The 14,375-nt window shown below is 60.8% G+C and overlaps 2 protein-coding genes across 2 annotated transcripts in view; both read left to right on the top strand.

Annotated features, from left to right (window-relative positions):
* Positions 1-156: 156 nt before the first annotated feature.
* On the top strand, positions 157-5,540 carry DMWD (DM1 locus, WD repeat containing). The gene is made up of 4 exons (XM_023747256.1): positions 157-575; positions 2,579-3,847; positions 4,639-4,710; positions 5,007-5,540. Exons 2-4 carry the CDS (start codon positions 2,900-2,902, stop codon positions 5,052-5,054), a joined length of 1,068 nt encoding a protein of 355 aa, XP_023603024.1. The 5' UTR covers positions 157-575; positions 2,579-2,899; the 3' UTR covers positions 5,055-5,540.
* An 871-nt stretch (positions 5,541-6,411) lies between these two features.
* Positions 6,412-14,375, top strand: part of DMPK (DM1 protein kinase) — a 10,541-nt gene continuing 2,577 nt past the window's right edge. Inside the window, 11 exon segments of the mRNA XM_023747255.1 lie at positions 6,412-7,304; positions 9,521-9,612; positions 9,841-9,924; positions 10,013-10,108; positions 10,468-10,616; positions 10,830-10,923; positions 11,181-11,292; positions 11,295-11,386; positions 11,468-11,716; positions 12,268-12,353; positions 13,732-14,107. Coding sequence (XP_023603023.1) covers positions 7,145-7,304; positions 9,521-9,612; positions 9,841-9,924; positions 10,013-10,108; positions 10,468-10,616; positions 10,830-10,923; positions 11,181-11,292; positions 11,295-11,386; positions 11,468-11,716; positions 12,268-12,353; positions 13,732-14,107 — 1,590 coding nt within the window. The 5' untranslated portion in view covers positions 6,412-7,144.

Here is a 14,375-nt window from a genome sequence, read left to right as displayed (position 1 = left end):
TGGAATATTGTGTTGCTAAGACCCAGAGGGGATGGCTGAGGTTATGAGTAGGACTGGAAAGGAATCAGAGCTCAGGGTCTATGGGGACCCCGAACCCTAATGCTGTGAGTAAGGGTGTCCCTGAAGTTGGAGAAAACCAACTTTGGGGAGGCACTGTGGTCTTCTGCCCTGGGTGGGGGGGTCCTTCCTGTCTTTTCTTTTCTCTATTCTGTATGAAATTTGGGTCCCTCTTCCTGTCTGTGGTTGCTCCCTCCCTCCCCACTCACCCATCTACCTGCCCACTTCCCTCTCGGGGTTAACCTTGCTTCCTCTTAGTGGTTTCCTCCAACCTCAACACCCTCTTCCTTCCTCAGTGGTAGAAGCCATTAACTCCTTTTCTCCCATCACTTAAGTCCATCGACCTCAACAAGCCAATTGACAAGCGGATCTATAAGGGCACCCAGCCCACCTGCCACGACTTCAACCAGTTCACTGCTGCCACGGAGACCATATCCCTGCTGGTGGGGTTCTCGGCCGGCCAGGTGCAGTACCTGGACCTCATCAAGAAGGACACCAGCAAGCTATTCAATGAAGAGGTGATTGTGGACCCCCAAGTGGCCCCTTCCCTTCTCTCCCACCCAGCCCCACACATACTGTTTGCCATTGAACTGTGGCTCACTGGGGAGCAGTGTAGGCCGGAGAGGGACAGGATGAGCGAGAAAAGGGGGTGGACTGACAGCTATGTGGGATGGGTGACAGACAGCAGCCAGTGTGATAGCTAATAATGACACCAGCGCCTACTGTGCCCAGGCCCTGTGCTTCGTTAGTCATATGCTGAATACATGACTCCAGGAGTTTTCATCAACCAATGGGTTGGGGATTGAGAGGCCCATTTTACAGATTAGAGAACTGAGGCTAGTCAGTTTGGACTGGTTTTAAGTCAGAGCCGTTGGTCTTTAAATTCTGGGCCCTGTGGGCATTGGATTCAAATCCTTGCTGTACCACATGGACTCACCGTGTGGCTTTGGGAAGGTGACAGTGCCACCCGGCACCTCCGTTTTCCTGCTCTGCAAAATGGGGTTTTCATCCCTACCTCACGGGACTGTTGTAAAATCATGCATGGAGATGGCTTAGTCCTGGGCAGACTTGGCACAAGAGGAAATGCCGGCGAGCAGCCTTATCTGTGGGTACTCGTGCCCTGTGTGTCTGTTCAGAAGCAGTGTTCCATCTGCATAGAATTGCATGAATGGCAGGAGGGAGTGCGTGGAACAGTGAATGGAATAAAAACGCACTAGCTCACCCATTCACAGATAGTTATGGAGCATTTGTTCAGGGCCAGGCTTGTTCTCAGCACTGGGGATGGCTCATCTCGGTGAACAAAACAGAGGGCCCGCCTCTGGAGCTTTCATCTAGCGAGGCAGACAGTTACCCAGCAAGTGGAGCATGCTGTTCGCTAGGAGGTGCTGAGAGCTGCGGAGAGAAGTCAGGCAGGGAAGGGGCGTGGCGGGGGCGTGGTGAGGTGGGGTAGTGGTCAGGGAGGGCCTCGCTGGGAGGGTGACATTGAAATGAAGACGTGAAGGAGGCAAGAAGAAGGAACCAGAGAAGGACATTCTGAGTAGATGGAGGCGGGGACAGAAGCCCCGCAGCAGGACCTGGTCGGAGCAGTTCTGAGGGGGAGGGAAGTAGGGGAGCTCCCGGAAGTCAGTGGAGGGGCCGGGTCCTGTAGGGGCTGGAAGGCTGTGGAAAGGCTGGGGCTTTAGAGCCTCTCTCCCCTGGGATTCAGCTGAGCCGTATAACACAGAAATGCTTTGATCTGATTGTTTTCTCAATTCTCCCAAGAATGAGAAGCAACTTAGATACGGAGAAAAGAAATTAATTCCTTCCATTCGGTGGATGCCTAAGGGCGTCAGGGCTTAGTTCTCTCTGAACCCCTGGTTGAGAAAGGCTGCCCTGGGGTTCAGAGTGGGGGGTGCTGGCGCTGACTCACACTAATGGCAGCTCTCGGCCAACAGTGTAGGGAACGGACATGGGCAGTGGTGGCCTAGTGGCCAGTTAGGCCACTCCAGGGTTGATGGTGGCTGGGACCAGGGTGGTTGGGGTTCAGGGTGAGCAGAGGTCAGCTTCTGCATGTTATTGAAGAATTAGATGTGAGTTGGGAGGAGAAAAGGAGCAAAGATGAGCTGCAGGCAGGATGGGGTTGCCATTTGTGTGTCTAGGAAGCACTTGCCAGGGACCCCCTGTGTGCACAGCTCTGCGCTGGGGCTGGAGCAGTGAGCCGCCCCGCTCCTTAGGGGAGCCGATGGCCTGCTGGTCAGGTTATTGCCTTGAGCCCGACATGGAAAGACGGTGGGGGCATTAGACGGAAGACAGTTCCCTGGAAGGCAGGACTGTCCCCTCGCCACAAACGGGACATTGAGGCTCATGGAGCTCTGGCCGCCGCAAAAGCAGCCCATCTGCGTTCCCATGACCGCCCTTTCCCTCGAGGGGGCTCTTCTCCGGGGGCTGGGCCACGTCTGATGGCCTCCTGGGGAGCCAGGTTGGGAAGGAGGTCTGTCAGGGTCTGATGGCCTTCTCCCAACCCCATCATCTCTCCTGGCAGCGGCTGATTGACAAGACCAAGGTGACATACCTGAAGTGGCTGCCTGAGTCGGAGAGCCTGTTTCTGGCATCGCACGCCAGCGGCCACCTGTACCTGTACAATGTCAGCCACCCGTGTGCGTCGGCACCCCCCCAGTACAGCCTGCTGAAGCAGGGGGAGGGCTTCGCCGTCTACGCTGCCAAGAGCAAGGCGCCCCGCAACCCGCTGGCCAAGTGGGCGGTGGGCGAGGGGCCCCTCAATGAGTTTGCCTTCTCGCCCGACGGCCGGCACCTGGCCTGTGTCAGCCAAGACGGCTGCCTGCGCGTCTTTCACTTTGACTCCATGCTCCTGCGGGGGCTCATGAAGAGCTACTTTGGGGGCTTACTCTGCGTGTGCTGGAGCCCCGACGGGCGCTATGTGGTGACGGGCGGTGAAGATGACCTGGTCACCGTGTGGTCCTTCACCGAGGGCCGCGTGGTGGCCCGCGGCCACGGCCACAAGTCTTGGGTCAATGCCGTGGCCTTCGACCCCTACACCACAAGGGCCGAGGAGGCGGCGGCAGCCAGTGGTGATGCGGAACGGAGTGTCGAGGAGGAGGAGGAGCCCGAGGTGGCCGGCCCGGGCTCGAATGGGGGAGACCCGCTCTCCCCGATGCCCAAGGCCGGCTCCATCACTTACCGCTTCGGCTCGGCCGGCCAGGACACGCAGTTTTGCCTGTGGGACCTCACCGAAGACGTGCTCTACCCACACCCACCCCTGGCCCGCACCCGCACGCTCCCCGGCACGCCTAGCACCACACCGCCTGCTGCCAGCAGCTCTCGGGGTGGCGAGCCCGGCCCCGGGTCCCTGCCCCGCTCACTGTCCCGCTCCAACAGCCTCCCGCACCCGGCGGGCAGTGGCAAGGCGGGTGGCCCGGGCACGGTGACGGAGCCGGGCACTCCGTTTAGCATCGGCCGCTTTGCCACGCTCACGCTGCAGGAACGGAGGGACCGGGGGGCGGAGAAGGAGCACAAGCGCTACCACAGCCTGGGCAACATCAGCCGGGGGGGTGGCGGGGGTGGCAGCAGCGGGGACAAGCCCAGTGGCCCTGTTCCCCACAGCCGTCTGGACCCAGCCAAGGTGCTGGGCACGGCGTTGTGCCCACGCATCCACGAGGTGCCCCTGCTCGAGCCCCTGGTGTGCAAGAAGATCGCCCAGGAGCGGCTGACGGTCCTCCTGTTCCTGGAGGACTGCATCATCACCGCCTGCCAGGAGGGCCTCATCTGCACCTGGGCCCGGCCGGGCAAGGCGGTGAGTCGGCCGCACCGGCCTATCCGGGACCTGGGACTCGGGGAGAGCAGTTTGTCACGAGCACAGCCTCTAGCCCGTAGGGTGAGGGGCAGCCATGCCATCTTAGTGTCTCAGAGCAGGCCCTGCCACATCTCACGCTAGGTCTAGAACCCTTGGCAGCCGTCCACACGGTCAGGCAGAAGAGAGCGGGGTGTGGTAGGGACCATGGCCAGCTACCAGAAGGGCAGCCACTGGGCCCAGCACAGCCCGGTCTTGCCACTTGTTCCTTGAAGCCAGATCCGTATTTCTGTGGAAAATGTGATTTTTCAATGATGAAACTGGATACTGCGGGTCAAGTTCTGTGGGCAAGACTGAGCCTTGGGCTCGCCCTCCAGCCTGGCCCTGGCGTATGAGCCCGGTGCTGGAGGCACAGGCGGGAATACCAGGCTCCGGTCCAGTTCTGCACGTCTCCCTGTGTGACTTCGGCCAGGTCCCTGCCCCTCTCACCTCTTAGGACGGGGAGGCTTGAAGATGGGCAGTAGGCGGTCGATGTGCCCGTCCTGGGGTGGCCCTGGGGCTCGGGGTGGAGCACAGGCCGGGCGCCTGTAACCTTGGAGCTGTGGACTCTGATGTTTCGGCTCCTCGGGTCTGGGCTTGGCGCCCAGCATGTCCCATCTGAGGGCTGTGGCTTGGTTCCTTGGCAGGTTTGGGATCATAGCGCCCTGCATCCCTAGAACTCAGAGCCTCATAGGTGAGGTGTTGGGATTTGGGGAGTCTTGTGATTCCTGAAAGAGACCCCTCTATCTCCCTAGTTCACAGACGAGCCCGAGGCCCAGACAGGGGAAGGAAGTTGGCCCAGGTCACCCAGCAAGTCAGTGGTAGAGGTAGGACTGTCCCTGAGTTCTTTCCCCCCCAGAATCTCAGCCCCCCCCAGAAGGGGACCCCAGTTTTCCCCTCTTCCCCACCTCCACCCCTACCCCATCCTCTGCTCAGGATCACCTGAGGACTTCAATTATTGCCTAAAAGTGCTGCCTGCTGGGACGGGGAAGCTAGTTGAGATGGAAGTTCCAGAACCTAGAGCAGCATCCTGGGTGGGGGGTGTCCGGTGGACTGAAGGGCAAGGCCGGGTGGTGGGACCTCAGATGTTCTCTAACCCCTGCTGTCTCCCTCCTCTTCCCAGGGCATCTCCTCCCAACCAGGCAACTCCCCGAGCGGCACAGTGGTGTGAAGCCCTGGATGCTGGGTTCCCTGCCCCGCCTCGCCTCCCAGCCATCACCCTTCCGCTGACCTCACGGATCAACCTGTTAACAAGACTAACCATGATGGATGGACTGCTCTGGTCCCCCGCCCTGCACAATCTGGGGGGCAGAGAGTCCCCCCGGACTGGCCTCGACCCTGGGGGGATGGAGTGGCTCCTGTGGCCTCAGCCTTGTCCCCTCCCACTGCCAAGTACAACGACCCCTTCCTTCCGCTGGAACATCAGTGTTAGCCTCATCCCTGTCCCCAGCATGTGACTGGTCATGGGCGGGGGAGGGAGGAGCTCCCCACCCACAAGAGCCCAGCTCCGCAGTGTGCCCCTCAGTCTGCGGACCCAAACCCCACCTCCCCTGCTGGTGTTCGTGCTTTTGAAAAGTGTTAAGTTATGGAAGCCCCTTGGGGCCCTTCCTGTCCCCAGCACCTCTTATTTATACTAAAGTTCCCTGTTTTCACAGCGTCTCTGAGCCCTTCCTTGCAGGTGTGGCGGGAGTGTGTATGCTTTCACTGCGTGTCCGCTTTTTTTTTTTTTTTTAAGATAAAGTTTATTTAGAAAGTTACAGAGCCCTGGCCAGGTGGCTCGCTTGGTTGAGCATGCAGTGCACTGAAAGATTGCTGGTCTGATCCCGGGTCAGGGCATGGGGTGGGGGGAAGGTGGAGCACATAGCAGCGGATCAGTGTTTCCCTCTCTAAGCTTGTGCTCCAGTGAAGATTAGGAAAAAAAAAAGTAGTAGAACCGAGCCACCTGGGCTGCATGGGCTCAGGAAACAAATTACAGAGGCCAAAGGAGGGCCCTGGAGCTTAGGGAAGGAAGCACTTGAAGATCGGATCGGAGTGGGTGTGCCCTGGGGAGAGCGTGTGCCATCAGTCCACCCAACGGGTGAGCGGGGAGCAGCCAGGCCCTGCCCCCTCCCGCCCTTTTAATAGGAAAAACAAGTGGGAGGAGGGATGTGCTCAGGGCACCAGCCGGCGGTGAGCAGGACCCCTTGGATGGGGGAGAGTCCACCCCCTAAACCCTTGAGGGAGGAGAACCACCGGGGCCCCCTCCCGGAGTCCTCGGTGGGAGTTCGCAGCGTTGCTTGAAAATGCCCGAACCTCCTAAGTCCATGTTACAGGGTCTTCCCAAATGGGGTCTCCCAGGCAGCACCACAGGCCCAGAGGGAGTGCCCTTGAGCGCAGGGCTTGGCCTCCTGCTGCCTCCGGCCTGGCTTGCCCAGCCCGGCTGTCCAGGAGACCGGTTTCCTCCGGGAGGACCGTCCGCCCTGGAAAGGACAACGAGATCCCTCCTGGCCGGCTCTCCTGCTCCGCCCCCCCCCCCCCCAAGTGTTTGTTTCTAATCTTGGCCCTGGCAGGAATGTGGCTGCATGCCGGGCCCAAGGAGCTATTTTGGGGGCTCCTCTGCCTCCCCCAGTCTTTGGCCAGTGTCACCCCTGGGCTTGGCTCCTGAGGGCCTCCCTTCCCAATTCTCTCACCACCCCTTCCCCACCTCCTGCCAAAAAAAAGAGTGTAAAGCAGAAGGCCTGAGGGCTAAATTTAAACTGTCCCAAAGTCTGACTCCCAGCTGAGTCACCCACAAAGCTGTCCTGGCCTCCTGCCCCCCTTCCCAGGCCTCACCCCTTCCTCCTCCCCCCAACTCCGGGGCTTGGGAGGAGTGTTCCAGGTCACTGGCCCTTAATTGGCCCCCTCTGGGGAATGGGAGGGCTCATCTGTGGCCCGTCACACCTGTTGCTTTAGCTTTCCTCTGCACTCCGCCTTTTATTGGGGGGCGGGGTGTTGAATGGTTGAGATTCTCTACCCCCCAGCCTCACACTGAAGCATTCTGGGGGGGCCTGGCTTGTGAGGGGTTAAGGCTGGTAGGCGGGAGGGGGCTGGTCAAGGGGTGGGGAGAAGAGGAGGAGGCCTTTGCAGCCTGCAGAGAGAAGTGGCCAGAGGCCCAGGGGACAGCCAGGGACAGGCGGACATGCAGCCAGGGCCTTGGGGCCTGAACAGGGGCTGCCAGGCCCCGTGACGAGAGGACCCCGAGCCCCTGGCCCGGGGAGGGGGCCATGGTGCTGCCTGCCCGACATGTCAGCCGAGGTGCGGCTGAGGCGGCTCCAGCAGCTGGTGCTGGACCCCGGCTTCCTGGGGCTGGAGCCCCTGCTCGACCTTCTCCTGGGCGTCCACCAGGAGCTGGGTGCCTCCGACCTGGCCCAGGACAAGTATGTGGCCGACTTCTTGCAGTGGGGTGAGTACCTGCCTGCATGCCCCCTCCCCACTGGGAGGTGGGGGTAGGGCAGAGGCAGGGAATGGGATTGGGTGTCGGAGGCTCTTGGAGGGCAGGGCAGACATGGGGAGAGCTTCCTATTCTGGGTCTTGGGGTGACATGCCCCTACCCCTGTGCCACTCTTGCCGGGCAGAGTGGGGTCAGCAGAGGCCAGGGCAACCATGACTCAGAACCATGACTTGGGAGCCATGGTAGGCTGGGCGGGAACAGCCCCCCATGGCCCCCTGCACCCCTACCCCCCAGTCCAGGCCTAGGGACATGCTGGGACTCCTGTCTCTTAGGTGCCCGCACACACCAAAATGGGCCCTGTGGCCTCCACCCTGGTTCCCAGAGCAAGGGGCTTGCACAGAGACAGGATGGGGCAGCTGCCAGGGGCGCGGTCCATGGGCAGGTGTTAGGCGCCAGCCTCTCCAGCTGCCCCAACAGGTGCCCAGGCACTGACAGGCTCAGTGACTCAGGCAGGCCCTAGGGGACAACCAGCTCGAGACAGGAGCCTCCCTGTCCCCCGTCTATCCCCAGGAGGAGGAACCGCCCATCCATTTTGGTCTCTTTTAGTCTGCAGGGACAGCCTTCACTCCAGCACCACCGACCCGTTCAATCTGCTTCATGACCTCCGTCCTCCGCTTCTCCCGGAAGGCCCCTTCCAGCGAAGTCTTACGCCAGATTAGGTCCCATCCTCCACAGGGAAGATGCTTGAACCTCCGCCTCCTGCCTCGCCTGTCCCCACCCTCTCCTGGCCCGGGACTCAGGCTCACTGGGGCCTCTGTCTCTGTGACAGTCTGTCCCTCCACGGCCTATCCCTCCATGGCCTGTCCCTCCACGGCCTGTCCCTCCACGGCTTGCTCTGGGTCCTTAGGCTCCCTCTGTCCCTGGGTTTCCTCTTCCTGTCTTCTCCCGCCCCTTCTTTCCTTGTGTCCATCTCTTCGGAACCAGGCCCTGCTCCTCTCCTTCTGCCTCCCAATTCGCAGATGGGAAGGTGGAGGTCAGGGGCCAGGCCATTCAGCTCTGGAAGAACCTTACCCCCACCCCCCCAGCCCCTTAGCAACTCTCGTGGACGCCTTTTTGCAGGGGATGAAGTTTGACCTGCGGGGTAAACTGAGACCTGTGGTGGGGGCAGGGGTCCGGCTCCCCTGGGAGGAGCACTCCTTTTGTGGCCCGAGCAGTGCCCTGTGGCCCCTCCCCTGCGGGCTTGGGCGGGGGAGGGGGCCTGGGTTCCCACTGCCTTAAAAGGGCTCAATGTCTTGGCTCTCTCCTCCCTCCCCAATCCTGGGCCCTGGCTGGTTCTTCCCTGCTGGCCCACTCTCCCCGAACCCCATCTGGACTCCTCTCTCCCCTCCATAACCACTGTATCTCCCCGCATTCCTACTCACCCCCGTCCTCTCTCCACCCCACCCCGAGGTCTCCAATGGCTTCCACCCCTGGGGGTCTAGGCCTCCCTCTCCCAAGTCCTGAGTCTCCTGCCTCCCCCCCCCCCAGTCCCCCCTCCCCCCTCTATTCCCACACTGCCCCGTTAGCGTTCCTAGCTGTAGGAACTTGGGCAAAGGAGTTCACCTGTCGGAGCCTTGCGTCCCCGTCTGTAAATGGGGGAGAACAGAGCGCTGCTCCTGGATTGCAAGGACTGAGAACACACGTGAACTGGGCCTGGAGCCCTGGATGCGGGTCCACCATGGCCTTGTCCCCTCTTCAGTTCCTTCTCCCGGCCCCGCCCCCCAAGTCACTGTTTCCCTAGGTGTGGTCCAAGAGCCACCTGCCTCTGAGCCTAGAGGGACTGGGTAAAGCTGCATGTTCGGACCCTTCTCCCATCACCCCAATTGGGGTGGGGGCCCAGGGAGCTAGAACTGGCTCATCCTCCCTGTTTCGGGGCCTCCTTTCTGCAGACTGTGTCCCCGGACCCCACCCCTGCTCCCACAGAGCCCTGACCCCATGCCTGGTCCCAAAAAGGGGTTCCCAGGCCTCCCACTTCTGTAGGAGGGCAGTTTTGCACCCCCAAACCTCACCCAGTGCTTATGTGGGGAAGCCTTGGGAGGCAAACAGTCATAAAGGGAAGGCCAAGAGAAGGGGAGGTTGAGAGTGAGGGTCAGAGAGGGGAGACTGAGGAACAGTGTGTGGGACTTCCTCCTCGTCTCCACTGTCAGTCCCGGTGACCCTCCCCTCGGTTCTCACCGCCCCGCCCCCAGTGGAGCCCATCGCGGCGAGGCTTAAGGAGGCCCGGCTGCAGAGGGAGGACTTCGAGATCCTGAAGGTGATCGGACGCGGGGCGTTCAGCGAGGTGAGCCCTGCGCCACAGCCGGAGCCCAGCCTTGCCCTGCCTTAGGCAGGTCCCAGGACTGGGGGCGGGGCCTTAGAAATTGATGAATGAGTTTAGAGCCTAAAACCAGCAGGGGCGGGGCTTAAGGACAATGGGCGTGGCGCGGTGGGCGGGGTCTCGGTGGAGTCCTGTCTGGGCGATGGGAGTTCCTCCCCGCCGCCACCCCAGCCCCCCCGTGTCGGCCTTCAGGTCGCGGTCGTGAAGATGAAGCAGACGGGCCAGGTGTACGCCATGAAGATCATGAACAAGTGGGACATGCTGAAGAGAGGCGAGGTGAGGCCGTGCCGGCTGTGCTGGGCGCGAAGGCCTCCCCGCAACCCCCAGCCCCCCAACCGCTTCAGCGCCTCCCGCTGCCCCGCAGGTGTCGTGCTTCCGCGAAGAGCGGGACGTGCTGGTGAACGGGGACCGGCGCTGGATCACGCAGCTGCACTTCGCCTTCCAGGACGAGAACTACCTGGTGAGTCCCGGCCGGGCGACTGGAGGGACGCACCTCCACCCCAAGGCTGTCAATCAAGGAGGCGGGCAGGGAGCGGTTTTAGGGTGGGGAGCCCTGTGGTAGGAATAGGCTTCCTTTCCCGGGATGGCGGGCGTTCCCAGGCCGATTCTGGGGGCCCTATAAAGCTGCGCCTTGGGGGGACCTTACCTGGAATGGGAGAGCCCTGCGGAGTCTGAGCGGGGGGTCTGGGGAGCTGTGCACTCTGGGCACCACCTCTGGGGCTCCCTTGGGGCTCCCGCTGCGGGATCTCTGGGAGTCTGTCCAGGGCTATCAGCCAGGTCACCCCGGGGCTTACTGACCCCGCGACACGCCCCCTCCAGTACCTGGTCATGGAGTACTACGTGGGCGGGGACCTGCTGACGCTGCTGAGCAAGTTTGGGGAGCGGATCCCGGCCGAGATGGCGCGCTTCTACCTGGCGGAGATTGTCATGGCCATAGACTCGGTGCACCGGCTGGGCTATGTGCACAGGTGGGCGCCTCAGGGGCGGAGGGGGGGCCTGGACAAATGTTGGAGCCCAGAGGGGGCAGCGCCTGCAGAGGGACCTGGAGACAGAGCCTGAGGGCAAGGCCGGGAGGCTTGGGAGTTAGAGTCTCTAGTCCCTAAGAGAACGGGGCCTGAGCCTGGTGAGAGGGTGGGAGGGAGGCTCACCTACCCCCTCCGCTCCCACCTTCCGCTGGGCAGGGACATCAAACCCGACAACATCCTGCTCGACCGCTGCGGCCACATCCGCTTGGCCGACTTCGGTTCCTGCCTCAAGTTGCGGGCTGAGGGAATGGTGAGCGGTGCGCCCGCCGGTGCCACCAATGAGGGCTGGGGTGGGGGCGGATGCGGTGCGGAGTGCGGGGCGGGCTGACGCGCGTTGGCAGAGCCAGGCCTGGATTTGGGGGGCGAAGGAGGAGGAGGCGACTCGGGCCAGGCTGGCTGAGTTAGGACAGGCAGGGGGCGGGGGCAGGCGCTGGGCGTGGCTAGAAGGAGGCGGGGCCAGGGCTCAGAGGGGCGGGGCTGAGCCCAACTCCGATTCTGTTGACTCAGGTTCGGTCGCTGGTGGCTGTGGGCACCCCCGACTACTTGTCCCCCGAGATCTTGCAGGCCGTGGGCGGCGGGCCGGGGACGGGCAGCTACGGCCCCGAGTGTGACTGGTGGGCCCTGGCGTGTTCGCCTATGAGATGTTCTACGGGCAGACGCCCTTCTACGCCGACTCCACGGCCGAGACCTACGGCAAGATCGTGCACTACAAGGTGAGCGGAGCCCCCGGAGCCCCGATCCCTCTGCGCCTGCGCCCAGGCTGACATCCCCGCCCTCCCGCCCCCTCGGAGCAGGAGCACCTTTCCCTACCGCTGGCGGATGCAGGAGTCCCCGAGGAGGCCCGCGACCTCATCCAGCGGCTGCTGTGTCCCCCGGAGACGCGGCTGGGCCGGAATGGAGCAGGCGATTTCCAGAAGCATCCTTTCTTCTTCGGCCTCGATTGGGATGGTCTCCGAGACAGCGTGCCTCCGTTTACTCCGGATTTTGAGGGGGCCACCGACACGTGCAACTTCGATGTGGTGGAAGACGGGCTCACTGCCATGGTGAGCGGGGGCGGGGTAGGTACCTGCGACCCCCGCTCCCCTCATCCCTTCTCCATTAAGTTCGGGCAACGACAGTGCCCGCCTCCTGGGGGCCTGACATCATTTCTTCCCGTGAACAACTGCTCTGTGCCTGTCCAGGGCTGGGGAGCCCAGCGGTGGCCTAGACTCGCAGTCCAATGGGGGACACAGACTTGTCCCCAGATGATGACACCCCAGAGCAATCAGGGCTGGGGTGAAGGATGAGGTGGAAGGCAGGAAAGCACCACAGAAAAATCTCCCTCCCTGAGGCCGCCGCCCTCTCGAGTTACACAAGCTGCCTTGGCCCTTGGTCAGCCCGGTGCCCTGTGCTGGGCACTGCCCTGGTCCCGCAGCCACTTCCGTTTGGAGAAGTAGATACGGCTACTGTGGCGAACACCTTGAGGGAAACAGGACACCATGAATGACGGAGGGACCCTTTATATAGGCCCTAAGTAAGGGTGGGTTTGGGGGCAAATTTAAGTTGAGACGTAAGGGGCGAGGGGCCAGCCTCCTGTCTGATTCTCTTGTATTAGGAGACGCTGTCAGACATGCGGGAAGGCATGCCGCTGGGGGTCCACCTGCCTTTTGTGGGCTACTCCTACTCCTGCATGGCCCTCAGGTAAGAGCTGCCCCTGTGGCTTGTGAGGAGGCTGGGGGTGCAGGAGGCTGCGCAGGGTTACAGTATCCGGGCCCATCAGCGCCCAGTAGAATTGCAGGATCAGTCTTGGAACCTTACTGACTTGGGACCAAGGGCTCTTAGGAACCCAGAGCTGTAGGGCCTTAAATCTCAGACCACAGTACTTTGAAATGTTAAGATTCAATTGTAAAACCTCAGAGCCACTTTTAGATTTCTAGTACAGAGTCATGGGACCTCAGAATCCTAGAAAGCAAAATGTTTAGAATTTTAAAACCAATCTTAGAACAACACAAATTCAATGCATCACTCACATAAAGCCTTTTGAAAACATTAATTCCAGCCCTTGCCGGGTGGCTCAGTTGGTTAGTGCTGCCCCGATATACCTAGGTTGTGGGTTCAATCCCTGGTCAGTGCTCATACACAAATCAACCAATGACAGCATAAATAAGTGGAACAACAAATCGATGTTTCTCTCTCTTTCTTCGCTCTAAAATCAATCAATCAATAAAAAATAAAACAGGAAGCCCACTAATAATACATTGCTTGGCATTAGTGAATTATATGTGGATAAGAAAAAGGAAGCCCATCATCAGCGATGGCCCCTGGCTCATGGGTACACACACATTTTTAACCCCGAGAACCTGCTGCATTCCAGCCTATTTTGTTACCGACAATGTATTACCAACACCATTGGTTATGAATGAACCACAACCTGATCCTGACCCGCTGTGTATCCTCTCCGTATTGGGCAGGGCAGGACTCAGTTAGCCTGTCCTCGGCCCTCAGCCAGGCCGCATGAAGCACAGGCTGGTCCAGGTGCATGTGCCGATGGTTAGGTCCCTGAACACAGTTCCACGAGGGGCTGTCGGACTGGGAGGAACACCTGCTTTTACTGCCACTTAGTATGTGGGGAGCGTCTGTGTCCCGCCCCGTAGCTGGGCGTGGGGGCGTGTGCTGAGGTCTAGAGTCACAGTCCTGGGATCCACACACAGTCCTAAGGCTCTACCTTTGGAGGTGGGCAGTGTTCCACTCGGTGGGTCGCCTCACTGTCCTGAGGCCTAAGGAGAGGCGTCTGCAAAGGGCACACGGAGAGGGAGGAGATGAGTGGGCCCTAGGACATGGGTGTTGTTCCCCGAGTTCCCACAGAAGGTGCAGAGGGCGGCTCCCAGGGGCCCGAGGCCATGCAAAGGGCAGCCTTTTTCCTTTCCAAGAGGAGGACCTGTCACACCAATTTAGCAACTTGTTCCCTTCACTCTGCCCCCCACCCCTCCTCAAGCCACGGGTCTTTGGATCTAGCTGCCCCATGACCAGAGGTTAGGGAGTCCTGGCTCTCTCCCCCTCGCCCTCTCCCTCTCCCCAGGGACGATGAGGTCCAGGGCCCCATGCCCATGGAACTGGAGGCCGAGCCGTTGCCTGAGCCACCTGTGCAAGAGCCCAGCCTGGAGCCCAGGGTGCCCCCACCGGAGGAAAAGGTGAGTTGTTGGAGGAAAGGCAAAGATTTCCAGGGTAGCGCGTGCCATGGAGCACTAAGCCCTCTGAGAGCTGACTCACAGAGACGGAAAATGTGTTACTTCCGTCAGAGACGACCAGAGGGCATTGAGTGTGTGTGCAGGGGACTCTCTGGGCAGGGGAAGCCCTGCAGAAGGAGGGGGACCACCCATGGGAAGGAAAGTGCCCACTGGTTAGCAGAGAAGAGTTTCAGGGCAAAGGCCCTGAGGTGGGAACCTAGCTGGTTTGTTCTCTGACCCTGAAAGGAGGGTATTGAAGCTGAACTGTTTCCAGCGGAAAGGGGGTGAAGAGTGAGGGGAGGGAGGCTGCAGAGGTCAAACCCAACCAATCAAACCCAAACAGGGCCTTCTGGTGCAGCAGGCCTTCTTCTGCCTGGCCTCGAGGAGCTGGAGAAGTTTCTGAGCCAGGCTGCAACGTGGTCCAGTTGATTTAGTATTTTAGGAACAGCTCTTTGGTTCCTGAAAGAAGGTGGATGGAAGTTGGAGCCCATGAAAG

This window comes from Myotis lucifugus, unplaced genomic scaffold, assembly GCF_000147115.1.
Source record: "Myotis lucifugus unplaced genomic scaffold, Myoluc2.0 scaffold_823, whole genome shotgun sequence".
NCBI classification, from domain to species: domain Eukaryota; kingdom Metazoa; phylum Chordata; class Mammalia; order Chiroptera; family Vespertilionidae; genus Myotis; species Myotis lucifugus.
This window is presented reverse-complemented; position numbering and strand designations above follow the sequence as displayed.

What these genes read in the sequence shown, in the direction of transcription:
- DMWD (XM_023747256.1), top strand. Translation starts at nt 2,900, where the DNA reads ATGCTCCTGCGGGGGCTCATGAAGAGCTACTTTGGGGGCTTACTCTGC. An exon ending in GGGCCCGGCCGGGCAAGGCG is followed by an intron (nt 3,848 to 4,638) that starts GTGAGTCGGCCG and finishes CTATCTCCCTAG; the next exon opens with TTCACAGACGAGCCCGAGGC. An exon ending in CCAGCAAGTCAGTGGTAGAG is followed by an intron (nt 4,711 to 5,006) that starts GTAGGACTGTCC and finishes TCCTCTTCCCAG; the next exon opens with GGCATCTCCTCCCAACCAGG.